This window comes from Sinocyclocheilus grahami, unplaced genomic scaffold (genome assembly GCF_001515645.1).
Source record: "Sinocyclocheilus grahami isolate Dianchi unplaced genomic scaffold, SAMN03320097.WGS_v1.1 scaffold802.1, whole genome shotgun sequence".
Lineage (NCBI taxonomy): Eukaryota > Metazoa > Chordata > Actinopteri > Cypriniformes > Cyprinidae > Sinocyclocheilus > Sinocyclocheilus grahami.
In genome coordinates, this window is record NW_015505981.1 from 140,302 (window position 1) to 155,113 (window position 14,812).

At 38.6% G+C, this 14,812-nt stretch overlaps 1 protein-coding gene across 1 annotated transcript in view; it reads left to right on the plus strand.

The window, feature by feature from the left end:
- Window positions 1-1,710: 1,710 nt before the first annotated feature.
- LOC107562010 (uncharacterized) overlaps window positions 1,711-14,812 on the plus strand; it is a 15,437-nt gene continuing 2,335 nt past the window's right edge. Inside the window, exons 1-10 of the mRNA XM_016246569.1 lie at window positions 1,711-1,816; window positions 2,978-3,274; window positions 3,433-3,732; window positions 7,550-7,855; window positions 8,524-8,634; window positions 10,248-10,409; window positions 10,819-11,109; window positions 12,928-12,978; window positions 13,055-13,312; window positions 14,014-14,364. Of these exons, the coding sequence (XP_016102055.1) occupies window positions 1,765-1,816; window positions 2,978-3,274; window positions 3,433-3,732; window positions 7,550-7,855; window positions 8,524-8,634; window positions 10,248-10,409; window positions 10,819-11,109; window positions 12,928-12,978; window positions 13,055-13,312; window positions 14,014-14,364 (2,179 nt within the window). The 5' untranslated portion in view covers window positions 1,711-1,764. The remainder of the gene's footprint in view (window positions 1,817-2,977; window positions 3,275-3,432; window positions 3,733-7,549; window positions 7,856-8,523; window positions 8,635-10,247; window positions 10,410-10,818; window positions 11,110-12,927; window positions 12,979-13,054; window positions 13,313-14,013; window positions 14,365-14,812) is intronic.

The window sequence follows — 14,812 nt, forward strand, 5'->3', positions numbered from 1 at the left end:
ACAGGTCAGACTCTTAAGCACTTGATCTGTAGGTGGAATGATGCCATGAAATGACATTAGAGTCATGCCTATTGCGTCATGCCTATTGCTTCAGAGTTATGAAACCACTCAAGTGTCGCTCAGTCATTAAATGACCATACAGACAATCAAGAGCACAAGGTTTGGCTGGTTAGCTGTTATCCCCTACTGGTAGATGCTGTAACTACAACATTTGGGTAAAATCTTTCTCCACTTACGGACATTCAAAAGCAAACAGCACATATACATGACTCTGTCTTTAAAATGTAAAGGCAGCTATATTTATATACATGTCAGGATGCAAGGCCAAGACTAATTATGAATTCTCAAACTTGAATATTTCAAACTTTAAACTTCACAAGCCCTGTAATAACATCTTGCTTTGATTTGCAGCACAAAAGCGTACTATGTTAATGCCTTTAATATATATTCAGACTACTTGAGAAAATTCAGTTTGTCATGCAATAATGTTATCATTCTTCATTATATAGAGGAGAACTAAACAGTGTTAAAATGAATGTTGAAATGTGTAACAGTGGACCCTTTATTCCTGTCTAAGGGGCCCTGTGTTTCTTATTTTCTCTCTCTCTTTCATTCCCTCTGTCACTGTAAATCTTCTTTTTACTCTTTTTGTTGCATTCTAATATATCTTCCACAACCTATCCTTCCTTTACCTTTCTAATCCCAGTTTAACCCTTATTTCTTTGAAGATTCTTACTGTGAAATTGTCAGACCTCTCTCAACTGAACTTGAGAAACAGTATAGTCAGAGTCAGAATCAAACAAAGGGTTATTTGCTTGATTGGTAACATTTAAAATACATAAAAAATTTAATAAAAAATAAATATAAAAAATACAATTAAAATGCATTTTGAAGAAATTCACCTCGTTTCATTGGAACAAAAATCATCTGAAAAATATGAATGAGAAAAGTATTAGCTGAACAAGCAGCAAACAAGCTTTGTGTTATGCAGTGATAACCATATTTATCTGATCTGGGGTGTTGCGCTTGGAGATATGACAGTGTTTGATATATCACCGATTCGACTGAACACAAATGTCAGTATCTTTATAGATACACCTGGCTGAAGAGTGTGAATTCCAGTCATGGAAAACAATACTCTGATCCACTAATAAAGCTGGTTATTGTGTGGTCAGAGTTACAAATATTGTATAGCACAAGCTTCTAAAACTCCTTATTAAGTTAATGTTTCACCACAGGTGGAGACAGATTAGCTGAAGTAGAATGGTGAAAAAAGTGTCTCTTCCGTTTCCTCCTAAATTCAAGTACAGTTAATTTACAGTTATTTTTTACTGAGGCCCAAGATTGCTGGTGAACCCCAATTTGAGTTGGGTCACTATACAGCATGAATGTAAAGTAGTCCAGAACATTGGATGGAGGCCAGATTGAATTTTAAGTGACCACTGTCCTAAAAGTGTCTTTGAAGATCTCTCTCTCTCCCTCTCTTAGTAGCCCTGTGTTTACCCTCTTCACACCATTTAACTTTCTCTCTCTCTCTCTCTCTCCTAGTGATCAAACTGAATGACTGCATTGAAAAGTAGATATAAAGTTTGTACACCCCCTTTTCACGAGCACTCAGCATCTTTTCCTTTGCTCGCTTGATCCCCGCCTACTGTCCCCTGCCCCTATATAAGTGTGTTTTTCAGTATGCATGACAAAGAGCAAGAAGCAATGAAAGGAAATAGAGTAATGATAAGGAGTATGTTCACACTTCAGTAAATCGCAATGAAGTTTAAAGTCCTGTTCTATTTATGGTTGTTGGGCCTAATAAAGCCTGGTGAGTACTAGCCCATGCCTCTCATTACAGCAATAACATATTTTGTCTGTCTAAATGTATCGTTTTAAGTTAAAGTTCTTTTAATCTTCGTTAAGATGTTCAGTATAGGAATATTACATTTGAATTGAAAGCTGTGTTATTTTCACGTGAATATCAGTAATAGATCAAAACGAAACACAAAGGATTCAATGCAGATACTGGCAAACCATGTGTTGTCAATTGTCCATACCTTACAAAGATAATAAATTATACAGAGAGTAAATAAATGGCACTTTAAGACAATCTAACAATGTGAGATGCATGTTTTTCTCAGTAAAAGTGGCGTCTGTTAAACAAAATATCAAACTATGTACATGAGCTGTTGTTTACTTGCTCCTGAATATTGAGAAAACAAAGCTTTAAGTCAACTTCGTGAATAAATGCTGGTAGAATATGTGCCATATATTTTATAATTGTTTATAATTGCTTTAAAACTGTTAAACTGAATTTAGACATTTAAAGAGAACTAGACATGTTACCATCTTATTTTGCAGTCACTTTTTTAATGCTTTGTACTTCCATATATTATTGAAGATAATCAAACCATGAATATGGAGGAACAATGAACAATAACTACTGCATGTGTTTCATATTTTAATCCAGAAATGTCCACGTTCAACCATCGCACTGATGGATTGTTTGTTTCTCAAGTATACATTATTCCAATGCCCTCCTTTATTCTATATGAACAATATTAGTTATTGAATAAACTATTATCAGTGACTTATTATTGTTATTATTGTTATTATTATTAACTAGTAAAATGTACTTTTTTTTCCAAAATATTTTTTTCCATAATTATTTTTCTTTTTACTGTAAATATTTATTTGTAGTGTACTCTGTCAATAGAGATAAAAAAATGTTTTATCAGAAATGCAAATATAATGGAGAACACTGGGAACTTCAATGACGAAAGTCTAAATAGGCCTAAATGTAAATGTTAAATCTGTAAGATTCTGTTCTAGAGGTTTATTCAACCATAATTTTTAAGCCACCATGTTAACACCATCATTTTTTAAAGCAGACCTAAACCAAGCACAGGCTTAGAGCAACTCTGCTTGTTTTTGCTTTAAGAGTGAACATTGAAATGCTTGTCCTTTCATATTTTTCTGACATTCTCAGGCACCTCTGCAGATGTCTCTGTGTCTCCGGGCTCCTCAGCTGTCCTCAACTGCTCCTTTACATTGCCGCCTCTAGTTGATGATTCACTCTTAAACATCACCTGGTCCTTCAACGGTTTAGTCCTTGCCTCAAGGAACCACACTCAACCGGGCTTCTTCTTGAACACCACTGCCTTCTTCATTGGCTCCTTCCCACTGACTGTTTACAATGCCACTCCAGACCAGCAGGGGGTGTATGAGTGCAGGGTGAGCTACAATGAAACCAATTACTCCACAGATGTGACTCTGACAATATTAGGTGAGTCTCAAGTGCGTCACGTAGATCATTGGTATGAAATAGTGGATGCTGTTGAAAAACAGAGGACCAATGTCCAACTTATTCACATATATAAATATAATACATATCCCACAGGCAAACAAACTTAACATTAGAGTTGCTTTCTAAATCTCTTACAGTTCCTCCACTGGTCTCCATCATCTTACCTGAAGTAGTTTTGAAAAGAAAAACTATGGTTGAATGTTGGGCAAGGAGCTTTAGTCCTCCACAAATCATGTTTACCTGGACAAGAGCTGGAAACAAAATCCAAGTACCCCAAAAGCTCCAAGTGAACCATACAGAGGACGGGCTGTATGATGCAGTCAGCTGGCTGACGTTCTTCCCTCAAATCTCTGACCAGAACACAAGCTTTGGCTGTGAGGTACAACATACAGCCTTGGTGAAACCCATCCTAGAAGAGTTCACGCCACACATCATAGGTATTCAGAATTTACACATCTGACTGGTAGATGTTATTCTTTTGAAACTGGATGCAACTTCTGTTGTAACATGTATACAGACTTTTGTAGCTTATTTCACATTAGTTGCACGCATTATCTAAGTGTCTTTATCAGTTGTACAGTACAGTACGTTACGCAATTATTTTCATTTCCATTGTCAAAAGTTGTGATTGTTTCCAAAATAGCGAACCGTACCGTACCACTTTTTTGGGACCCTTCCGTTGGGGTACCTAGCACAGTAGTTTGGTACCTAAAGAGTGGAGCTAGACTCACTGCAGAACATTGATTGGTTGACAGATAGTTGTCCCTGTAGTGCACAAAAAATACAACAGTCTATTTTAGAATTTTATATTTTCACACACACACAGACAATAGTTGCGTTTCCATCCACCTATTTTTATGCGCATTTTGGAATATCACATAAAAAAATGCTGGATGGAAACGTCAAGATGCCTATCAATTCTAAAAATGAATTAACTATAAAAAAACGTATGCGCACATTTGAGTAGGATAAACTTTTTATCCGATAAGAAAAAATGTGCATTAACTACGATCGAAACACATTTACAGAATGAATTCCTCCATACGCATCAAGAAAGTCGGGAAATGAGACGGGATAACTTGACAAGCAGCGGACCGATCTCGTTCACAGCATCTATATGTTGTTATGGTGATTCTGAAATGCCTGAGCAAAGTCTGTCGTCAAAGTATTTCTGTATAATTGTCTTACACGACTGCGTTCCCAAACAGCAGCATCCACCTCCGACAGCATTGACAGCTTTTATTGTGTTACGTCTGCTCGCTCTGAGGTGCAAGTAATTTATATCATATATGTAAATTATTATATTCAGTGGCTTCTCCTATATTCTTAGTGATATTTAGTGCCCACAGTTTACCAGGAAGTGGCGATTTTGTTCTCTTTGACTCATTGGATGGAAACAGTGCTTAATTCGCATATGTTTTATGCGATATTCCAGTTTTGCTCAAAAGTTTAATTCGAATCTTTGGATGGAAACATAGCTAATGTCACGCTTTCTTCATGCAAGAATGACGTAGATCGCTACTTTCCGGCATACACCACACCTATTAAGGGTACTGTTGGCAGTGGAAACACAAGCTGGATCAGGGTGTACCGTCCCGAATCGTACTGTACTGTACCGTACCACTCGGTGGAAGCGATACTTAAGATGGTAGAAATGTCCCAAGCATTTTCCAGAATTGTGCAACTTGTGCACATGCAGTAGAATTCGCCTCACTTAAGGCTTCAGTTGCAGCTACCTGATACCTCCTTGATGTTGTCAGTTTTGCTAAACTGGGGCAAAACTACCAGGATATGTTATGGATAGTTTATGGCAGGGATGTGCAGTCCATAAGACTATGAATGCTCTGCATACCCAAGCCATTTAAGAGAATGAGTTCAGGGAACTGGCTAAATATTAACATTACTATAAATTCCCTTGTCATTTGAGGTGTAACATAAGGCTTACACAATAAAATGTTGGGAATGCGTGTGTTACTGTCCATAAATTATTTATTTGCCAACCAACAATTTTCTGTGCCAATTATGGAGGGATTCGGGTAAGCAGATCCACGACAGCTTTGGTGCCTGTGCTCTATATGAACCGTCATTAATGTGCATTCTTGTAGGTTTGCTAGCACATAGGTGATTTCACAAGTAAGGAAAGCTGGCCGCAAATTACTCGCCCAAGCAGAAAAAATGTGCTGTTGCTTCCAAATCTTGTTTACAATTTGTGTATGAAGCAAAACTAACCATTTGTTTTTCCCATGTTTGAGAAATCCTGCATTTGTGATGTGTCTATGTGTGTCTAAGGATTTGGGAAGGCATTGCCACCGAATGTCTATTCCTGGCAACAGTCCTAATTTTAAGTCGACACCTGCCATGGTGTGTCTTATTTGACGTCTCTGATATATTAGATCACATACCCAGTTAAAGAAGTCACTGCTCGCCACTCGTTCTTTTCTAAACCAATCTACACTTTATCCAGCCCTGGAGTGCAAGTCTCCTGCTGAGTTTAGCACTAACCCTAACCAAACACACCCAAACAAGTTAATCAAGATGTTTAGAATTACTTGTTAATTACATATAGTTGGGTTTAATTGAGATTTGTACTAAAGCCTGCAGGCCATTGGCACTCCAGGGCTGCAGCTGAAGAGCCCTGCCCTTGTCATTTGGGACAGTATGCAATGCTGTCTCAAGATGGTTCATTTCTCTGTCCTGGCCCTTGTGGTCATGAAGCGGTTGGTTCATTCTCTGATGTCCAGGAATACTTTGGGAATACATGTGCAAAGACTGTAGTCAGACTAAGCCAGAAGTGCCCACTCTTTCTCCTAATCTGCAACATCCTGCAGAGTTTGACTCCAACCTGTCCCAACTTGCCTGCTTAGAAGCTTCTAGTAAGTTTTAGTAGTAGCCAGTGTTTCCCAACCCTGTTCCTGGAGGCACCGAAAAACACACTTTGGATATGGGATTTTGGATACACATTTGGGAGCTGTTCATTTCAGGTCTTGGAGTCTTTACCAATGAGCAGATGAGTTGATTCAGGTGTTTTTGATTAGGAAGAGTTCGAAAATGTGTAGTACCGGGGTGCCTCCAGGAACAGGGTTTGGCAATGTTGGGCTAGGCCAGTACTTCCCAAACCTGTCCTGAAGGCCCCCAACAGTGCTCATATTGAATGTTTCCTTCATCTTCTTTCCTTCGTCAACACACCTGATTCAGCTCAGAAGCTCATTAGTAGATACTGCAAGACATGTGCTGCGTCTCAATGTGCCTACTTATACTACGCCCTTAAAGTATGTACTCTTTTGGTGAAGAAAAAGTACACACTTTTGAGTGTGTAGTAGAAGAGTAGGCAAGCTTTGGGACATACTTTCACGTCACACAACTGTGTCTTTAACGGACGCTCTGTCGCATTGATACATGCACCCTGTCACTGTAAACTGGCCTGTCAATCATCTTGTCACAGTTAACATCCTCCACATTGCATTTCATTTAACTTCCTACCGTATTGGAGAGAAGTACCTCATTGATCTGCCAGTCACGGGTCTTTCATGCCGAGGACTCTGCTCATATTTTATGCATAATGATGCATTTAAAAGTTAACGACCAAACGGATGTTTATAAAAGTTTACATTGCTGTTGCAGATGAAATATAACACAGATAACATGTTGAATATTAGTAACTCAAATTCCTTTTTCTAAGCCTCTCTACCTAACCGCCGGTCGCACACATCTGCCATGTTTGTAGTTTTTTAACACGTTTTATTCGTGTTTGTAGTACTGGACAGAATCCTTCACCAAAGCGCAATGGATTGTGGGCAATATTAGCCATTAGAGTGTGCACGGATCCACACTTCAAAAATCAACCTGAAATAGTAGACCATGCGCGGACTTTTGGCATACTCATTTCAACATACTATGCTTTGGGACACACTTATTCTAATCTCACATACTATTTAGGATGGATAGTATGAACATTGAGACGCAGGGCTAAATTGGGTGTGAGACATGCAAAATTTGCAGTGGTGGGCAGCCTTACGGACAGGTTTGGGACGCACTGGACTAGGCAATGGTTGTTTGCCAAAATCTTACAGACCTTTCAAGGTTGACATGTTTGGGCAAAATTTTATTACTCGTTCATGGTAATTTAATCATCTGGGAAATCAATATACTCATGTCAAGTCATTTTAATAGATTACTAGTATTCTGTGATTAAGGTTGATTACTGATTTTTTTAAATCCAGTATATATTAGTGTATCTTGCTCTCTCTTTTCTAGTTCTCCCAAATGTCACTCTCTCTGTGGTTCCCTCTACTTCCCACTCCTCTCCACTTACCCTCTCCTGTGACATCAGTGGATTCTACCCTGACAACGTATCCATTTTATGGATCCAGAATGGAAAGGTTCTTCCCAACCTTCCTTTGTCCATCCAAAATGAGGAAGGAATGTATAGGAGACATCAGTATCACACCCTGAGTGTGGAGGAGAGGAGCAGAGGAGGAGAGGTGCAGTGTGTGGCCCGACAACCCAATGTGCAAGAACCTGCCTATGGAACTTTTGCCCTATCCACTGTTGACCCACGTGGTATGGGACATTTAACTTCACATCTTATGTACAGTATTCTTCATTCAGATATAATGATGTCAAGGTTAACAGGTTTATAATGCTTCATGATCCAATCACCAAGAACACACTCAGTTGTGTACTCAAAGAAAGAGTCTACTTTACGGGTGTCCAATCCTACTCCTGGAGGGCCACTTTTCTGCAAATTTTAGTTAAAACACACCTGCCTGTAAGTTTCTAGTGATCTGGAAGACCTTTGCTGCATTCCAAATGGGATAAATCTGCCTCCGAAGGGCACTTTAGAGTGAGATCAGTCAACGAGCCATAATAAAGGGTTGTTCTAAAGCAGGGGTGTCAAACTCTGGATCAGGTGGGTTTAATTAGGGCTGAGGGCTGTGGCCCTCCAGGATCTGAGTTTGACACCCCTGTTCTAAAGCAAAGTGGTCAAAACTGACCACTTCAAAGAGCCCAAAGAGGATTTCAAAGGTACACTCAGTTCAGGTGTGTTTAGTTAGGGCTGGAGCTAAACTCTGCTGGAAATGGCTTGGTGGATTGGACACACCGGTCTCCTCTAACTAGTGTTGTCATTTATTGTTTTAAAGGTAAAGTGTAATAAATAGTAGAAACAAGTAAATGGGTGGATGTGAAGAAGTTGTTCTTATTATTTTTACTGCTTTAATCTCTTTCAGTGCAAAACCCAGGTCTGAATAAGTCAGCCAAGGCTTCGGTAGCAATGATGATAATTTCACTCACGCTGGTTTTTTTGCTCTGCTTTGGATTCTCTTGGAAGAGAAGAGATGGTAAGTCTAGTAAAACACTAATGACTTAATAAGATATCAGCAGAAGGCTTTCCGTTAACATCCCCATTCATCTCAATGAGAGTCGTTCGACTAGACCATTCATCACTGAAAGTATGTGATGTAAATGCATCCATATTTTGCTGTTCCAAAACAAATCACTTGAGCTGTACATGTGACTTTTCACTCTATATAGAAGTAAGGAATCAAAATTGTCTTTGTAAGCATGGTCCTGCTGGTGATTGCCCCTGTTGGTAGATGCTGTAACTGCATGATTCTGGGACAGAAAGCATCTTTCTTCATTGGCGGGTATTCAAAAGAACATGATGAAATAACATTTTAGAAAGCAACATATAAATTTAAAATTTGCAAGCCTTTAACAAGTATGAAATGGACTTCTGTCATGACAACTCTCTGAGGGATTGGCATGGTAATGTACATGACAATGTTAATGTATTTGGTCTTAGCGGAATAGATCTGCTACGCTGCTGCTGCGGCAGAGCAAGTACCGAGAATTGCTACTGCCAATATATCCACAACATGCTTCTGTGAGCATGTAAGAAATATTGCTGCTGCAAATATAACACATGAAATAACCCCCATATAGCATACATGAATCACCTCGTACCAGATCTATACAGGTGGAGCTGGGGAAGGTGGAGGGTTTTTGAAGCAAGCTGCAACTGCTACGGCAAGCGCTAGTCATATATTTGAATGTTGAGCAGCGAGCTCATTGGCTACCGATACAGGAGAGAACCAATCAGCTGTGCCATGTGATAATGATGTCATTAGGCAAGATTGCGTTAGACCTATTGGACTGCGCCATCTAGAGTTTCATGCCAGAACTCTGTATTTATATTTTCTCCATCTGCCCTTTAAAGGGATAGTCATCCAAAAATGCATTTCTTTTTTATAATTTACTCACCCTCTAGTTGTTTTTAAATGTGAATGAATTTCTTTCTTCAGCGGAACACAAAAAAAAATGTCGGAAACCAAACAAGTTTCTGGTCCCCATTGATTCTCATAGTATTTATTTTTCCATACAATGGAAGTCAATGGCTACCAGCAACAGTTTGGTTACCCACATTCTTCAAAATATCTTTTTATGTATAACAGAAGAAAGAAACTCATACAGGTTTGGGAATTTTCATTTTTGGGTGAACTATGCCTTGAATGTCACAGCCCAGGATAATTGCTAATGATTATGAGTAAGTCAGAAAGAGCTTTATTGCCAAGTGTGTGTTGTTTACTCACACAAGGAATTTGTCTTGGTGACAGGAGCTACCAGTGCAAAAGAAAGTACAGGCATATTGCAACATACATGATAGTGCAGACATACATAGGAATTACACAGTAGAGATTAAATATAACACTAATATAAGAAAAACAGAAAATTAAATAATGCAATATAATACAGAAGTAGAAATATAGAAGAAAAAACTTATATAATTGTTTTAATGTACAGATATGTTTTCTACAAGTGTAGAGTTTATGTAGTTTACAAATGTACAATTTTCAGATGCTATGTATAAATATGTCATAATGATGATGGCAGAATGTAGTTGAGCTAAATAGAATAGAAATGCTAACAATTTAACATCTTCTTATTTTCTCAGAGAAGCTGAAGTCTCTGAATGTCTCAGCGATTGTTCTGCCACCCAGGGTGGTTGTGGGTAAGAAAGGCAGAGTCACCATCAGTGTGGAAGGCAGGTTGGCAGAGAGGGTACAAACGACATGGTTTCTGAATGATGTTCCCATCACAGACACTTCATACAAAGGTATTAGCCGACTAAGACCACTTCACATTTACCTTCACCTCTACTAGTCAACTAGTAGGCGAACCTTTTGGCCATTACTGTTTAATGACACATAACTATTTTTAATGTGGGCAAATAAAATTTGTGCAACTGAAGCAAGTGCAACATGTGATTCGGACCTAGTATAGTGAAAGAACTAATTATCTAGTTATGCAACCCCTACTTTACTGATGTTTGAAATTGACATTTTTGCACTGTTTGCATGAAGTCAAAGCGACAAATACAGTTTATATTAAAGTTAGAGATTTAGTGGATATGAAAGTGATGGTTTTACACATGGGATATGCAAAATATGGACCTTTATTATCATAAAGTGGCTGTCTGTGTATGTTTCACCCGCTCTCTCTTTCTCACCTTCTCTCTCTCACAGAGAAAAAATATGGTCCTTTTTGCTCCGCAGCCTACACTCCTGGCACCTCTCGTGTATCTGTGATGTCAGAGAAAAGTTCTCTGCTGCCCTCTACTGCCTCAGGATATTACAAGCTACATACTCAGATGTCACCTCGCTCATCCTCCAGCTCATTGAAACAACTCTTCTCCTCCGTCACATTTATACCCAACCTGTCCATTCACAAGGGTGCAATCTTCAAATGCCACATCTCGTATAAGGGGAAAGACAAGATTGTGGCTGAGAGAGTGTCCGACAAGTTTACTATTCTAGGTCAGAGGCTATGTTGAGGTCTCTCATGTATTATCTGCAGCTTGTTTTTATGTGAAGCTAATGGGAGAATCTCTTGAAAATATGTCCGGGCATCATATCACTCCAAAACAAAAAATGGGGGGGGGGGGGGGGGGTATATTTTTTAGATATTTAAATATATATTATAATAAATTAAGCCTTTTTATCACAGTTATAATTTTTGCATGAATCATATTTCTAGAAACACATACCTTTGAGAAGGTTTTTCTTTTTTTCAGTACACAGTGTAAAACAATATTTTGTATATACATAATCAAAAATTAAAGGCAGTATAGCAAAAATATTATAAAACATAAATTATTATAAAACATAATTTGTATACATACAAATGTATAAATATTTATACAAAAATATAATACATTTAGTAAAACCTTTTTAATAAAACATTACAGTGAATTGTATTAACAACTTAATGGTCCTACAGTAACCTTCATTTTCATTAAGCAAAACATGTTTTATTTTTACAATACAGCTAAGAATTGGATTTAATAAAAAAATAAACAATGTCCTAAAATGACCTCAACTTTCATTAAGCAAAATATATATGTGTGTGTGTGTGTGTGTGTGTGTGTGTGTGTGTGTGTGTGTGTGTGTGTGTGTGTATTACATTACTGTTATGAGAAAGTAAAACGTAATGATCCTAAAATAACCTTTATTTTCATTAAAGGGGTCATATGATGCGATTTCAATTTTTCCTTTCTCTTTGGAGAGTTACAAGCTCTTGGTGCATTAAGAAGATCTGTAAAGCCGCCCAAATGTTCACGCAAAGAAAGAAGGCGTAACTTTTATTCTCGCTGTAGTATTGTTGCTGCCGCCGCCGCCATGTCCTGAAGACGCTGTGTGTTTCGTTGTGAAAGCGAAACTACTTTGTTTGGTCTTCCAAAAGAGGAAGATATCCGCTTCGTCATGCCTAGAGCTGATCTGTGCTGGTCGCTGAGGAAATACATCAACTTTCACCGTGGACAAAGCGGAGTCCAGCCCGCCTCAGCTCACTCTATCCCGGCCTCAGCGCGCACTATCCGGGGCTTCCCCTCACGCTAGGCCGCTGTGTTTTTCGTTGCCACTGATGATTCAAATGCGAGTTTTGGGCAGTGTAGAGTAGCACTTGTTGTTTGTCATTTCTCCGATCACAAATGCAGACAGAGTTTTATGTTTACGCGGCGCGATGCAATGCAACGCAACGCAACGCGTAAAAAGACAGTATGAGACATTATAATCAGTAATTATGTCCCCACTGGACGCAACAAATGCCTCGTTTGCCTCGTAATGGGTTTTAATGTTGTCTCGTTGCTTCGGCCAGACACGGCATCAACAGTATGTGAGGGGCGTAACATTTCCGTCTCACGCTTGAGGTATTCGGCCAATCACAACGCATTGGATAGCTGGCCAATCAGAGCACACCTCACTTTTCAGAACGATGAGCTTTGTAAAAATCGACGGGTTTCAAAAAGGTGGGGCATAGAGGAGAAACAATAGTGTACAGTATGTGGAAAATAATGTGTTTTTTTAACTTTAAACTGCATACACACATTTCATTACACCAAATACACAAAATAATGTTCTTTTTAGCAGCATCATATGACCCCTTTAATTTATTTTTCTAGCATCTAGATTTTAGAGTGAAACATGACCCAGACATGTTGAGGTGAGGTTTGGTTACCCTGGTTGCACCTGCTGGTTCCTGTTTCTAGATTTTCCTTCTCCTTTAGCATATAAAGCAAGATGCATGTTTCAATCTATTTTCATTTCATCATGTTTACATTATTATTTTTTGTTTAGCACCACCTGAGGTTTCAGAGATCCAGTTCTCAGAGGCAAATGAGGAAGGAGGTATCACAAACAATGCACACATTAGAATATTGCAAATTATATAAATGCATCATTATAAAATGTTTTCTCTTGTCAGGTGTTGTGACATTGACAGCCCAGGCTTCTCACTTTCATCCGGACATCATCACCTTCCGCTGGTTCTGTGAGGGTGGGGAGCTGAGCCCCGTGTCCTTCCCGCAGGCGCTGGCAGCCCCTCGACCTGATGCTGAAGGCTTCTTTTCGGCCATGAGCCAGTGCAGACTGCCCACAGCAGAGCTAGAGAGAGGAGAAACCAGAGTGTGGGTCGCCGTTCACCACACGGCCCTAAAACAGCCCATCACACGCGAAACTAGAGGTGAGAGCTGGAGTGAAATAACTGAGTTCTTGGAACTGACTTTTGTGTTGAGAGGTGCAAACGACCATAATACACAAACTATCCCAACAGTATATACTTTGCACAGTATGAGAATTTTCTTGAATAGCTGGATGACCTAATACATTGACTGAAATGTGCATTTATACAACCTGGAATATAGTATCCCGCAATGCATTGCTCTCAGCTTTGCATTCCATGTCCAGTGTAGGTAACAGTTTATCAGTTTAATGTAAACTATTATTGCACAGCTCTGTATATGAAGTTGGATATACTGTATATACTGTATTATATCCAACTTTATCCGCATACATACAGTACACTTATAACTATATAGCAATATATAGTGATATAAACTTTCGTCGCAAAATGTAACTATATTAAAATCCAGCTCTTTATATATTGTTGGATATATGAGTATGTCCAGTCTCATCCACATACATACAGTACACTTGCGTAGGGCCATATATACTACATACTGTAGCAAATCTCAACTGCTTGATTGTAACCCTTTGTAAAATGTGTCTTTCATGTACTGATTAAAAAATTAAGGTAGTATACAGTGTAAAATACAGCACAGTATGCAATAAGCAGTATCATAGCGAATATAGGCAGCCAAATATAGGCTGGAAATACATTAACAACACATTTTTGATCAAATAACTGACTTTATTCTTTCTTAGGGTTCATGAAAAAGCCCACCGTTTCAGAGATCATCTCCTCTGCTCTTGCGTCTGCTGAGGAGGGACCTTTGACCCTCGCCTGCGACATAACTGGTTTCTACCCTCTTGAAATCTCTGTCAAATGGCTGCATCTAAAAGGGAATTGGACTGAGGAGGGAGAGGACAGAGAAAGGGAAGTCAAAGAGGGAGCTGAGCTTTGGGGCCCTTTGCAAACTCTGCCCAGGACATTTAGAGCAAAAGCATTACTTAAAAAGCTGGATGAGATGGCAAGGGGAGGTGAGATCGTTTGCAGAGTGACACACTGCTCCCTACTGAAGCCCATTGAGAGAGTCTGGGAAAATACTCATATCGGTAAAGGACACACTCGAAAATAGTAGATTTTTATATATTTCATTCATATTTTTGTTCATGTTTTTGAAAAACAAAGTCTCTTATACTCACCAAGGCTGCATTTATTTCTTCAAAAATACAGTAAAAACAGTAATATTGTGAAATATTAATACAGTTCATAATAACTGTTTTCTTTTTTATATATATTCTTGTGATGCAAAGAAATTTCAGCTTCATTACTCCAGTCTTCAGTGTCACATGATCCTTCATAAATCATTCTAATATGCTGATTTGCTGCTCAAGAAACATTTATTATTATTAAGGTTTTGCTGCTTAATATTTTTGTGGAAGCTGTACATATATGTGTGTGTGTGTGTGTGTGTGTGTGTGTGTGTGAGAGAGAGAGAGAGTAAATGTTAGTATTTTCTTTTCTTTTTTTATTATATATATATATATATATATATATATA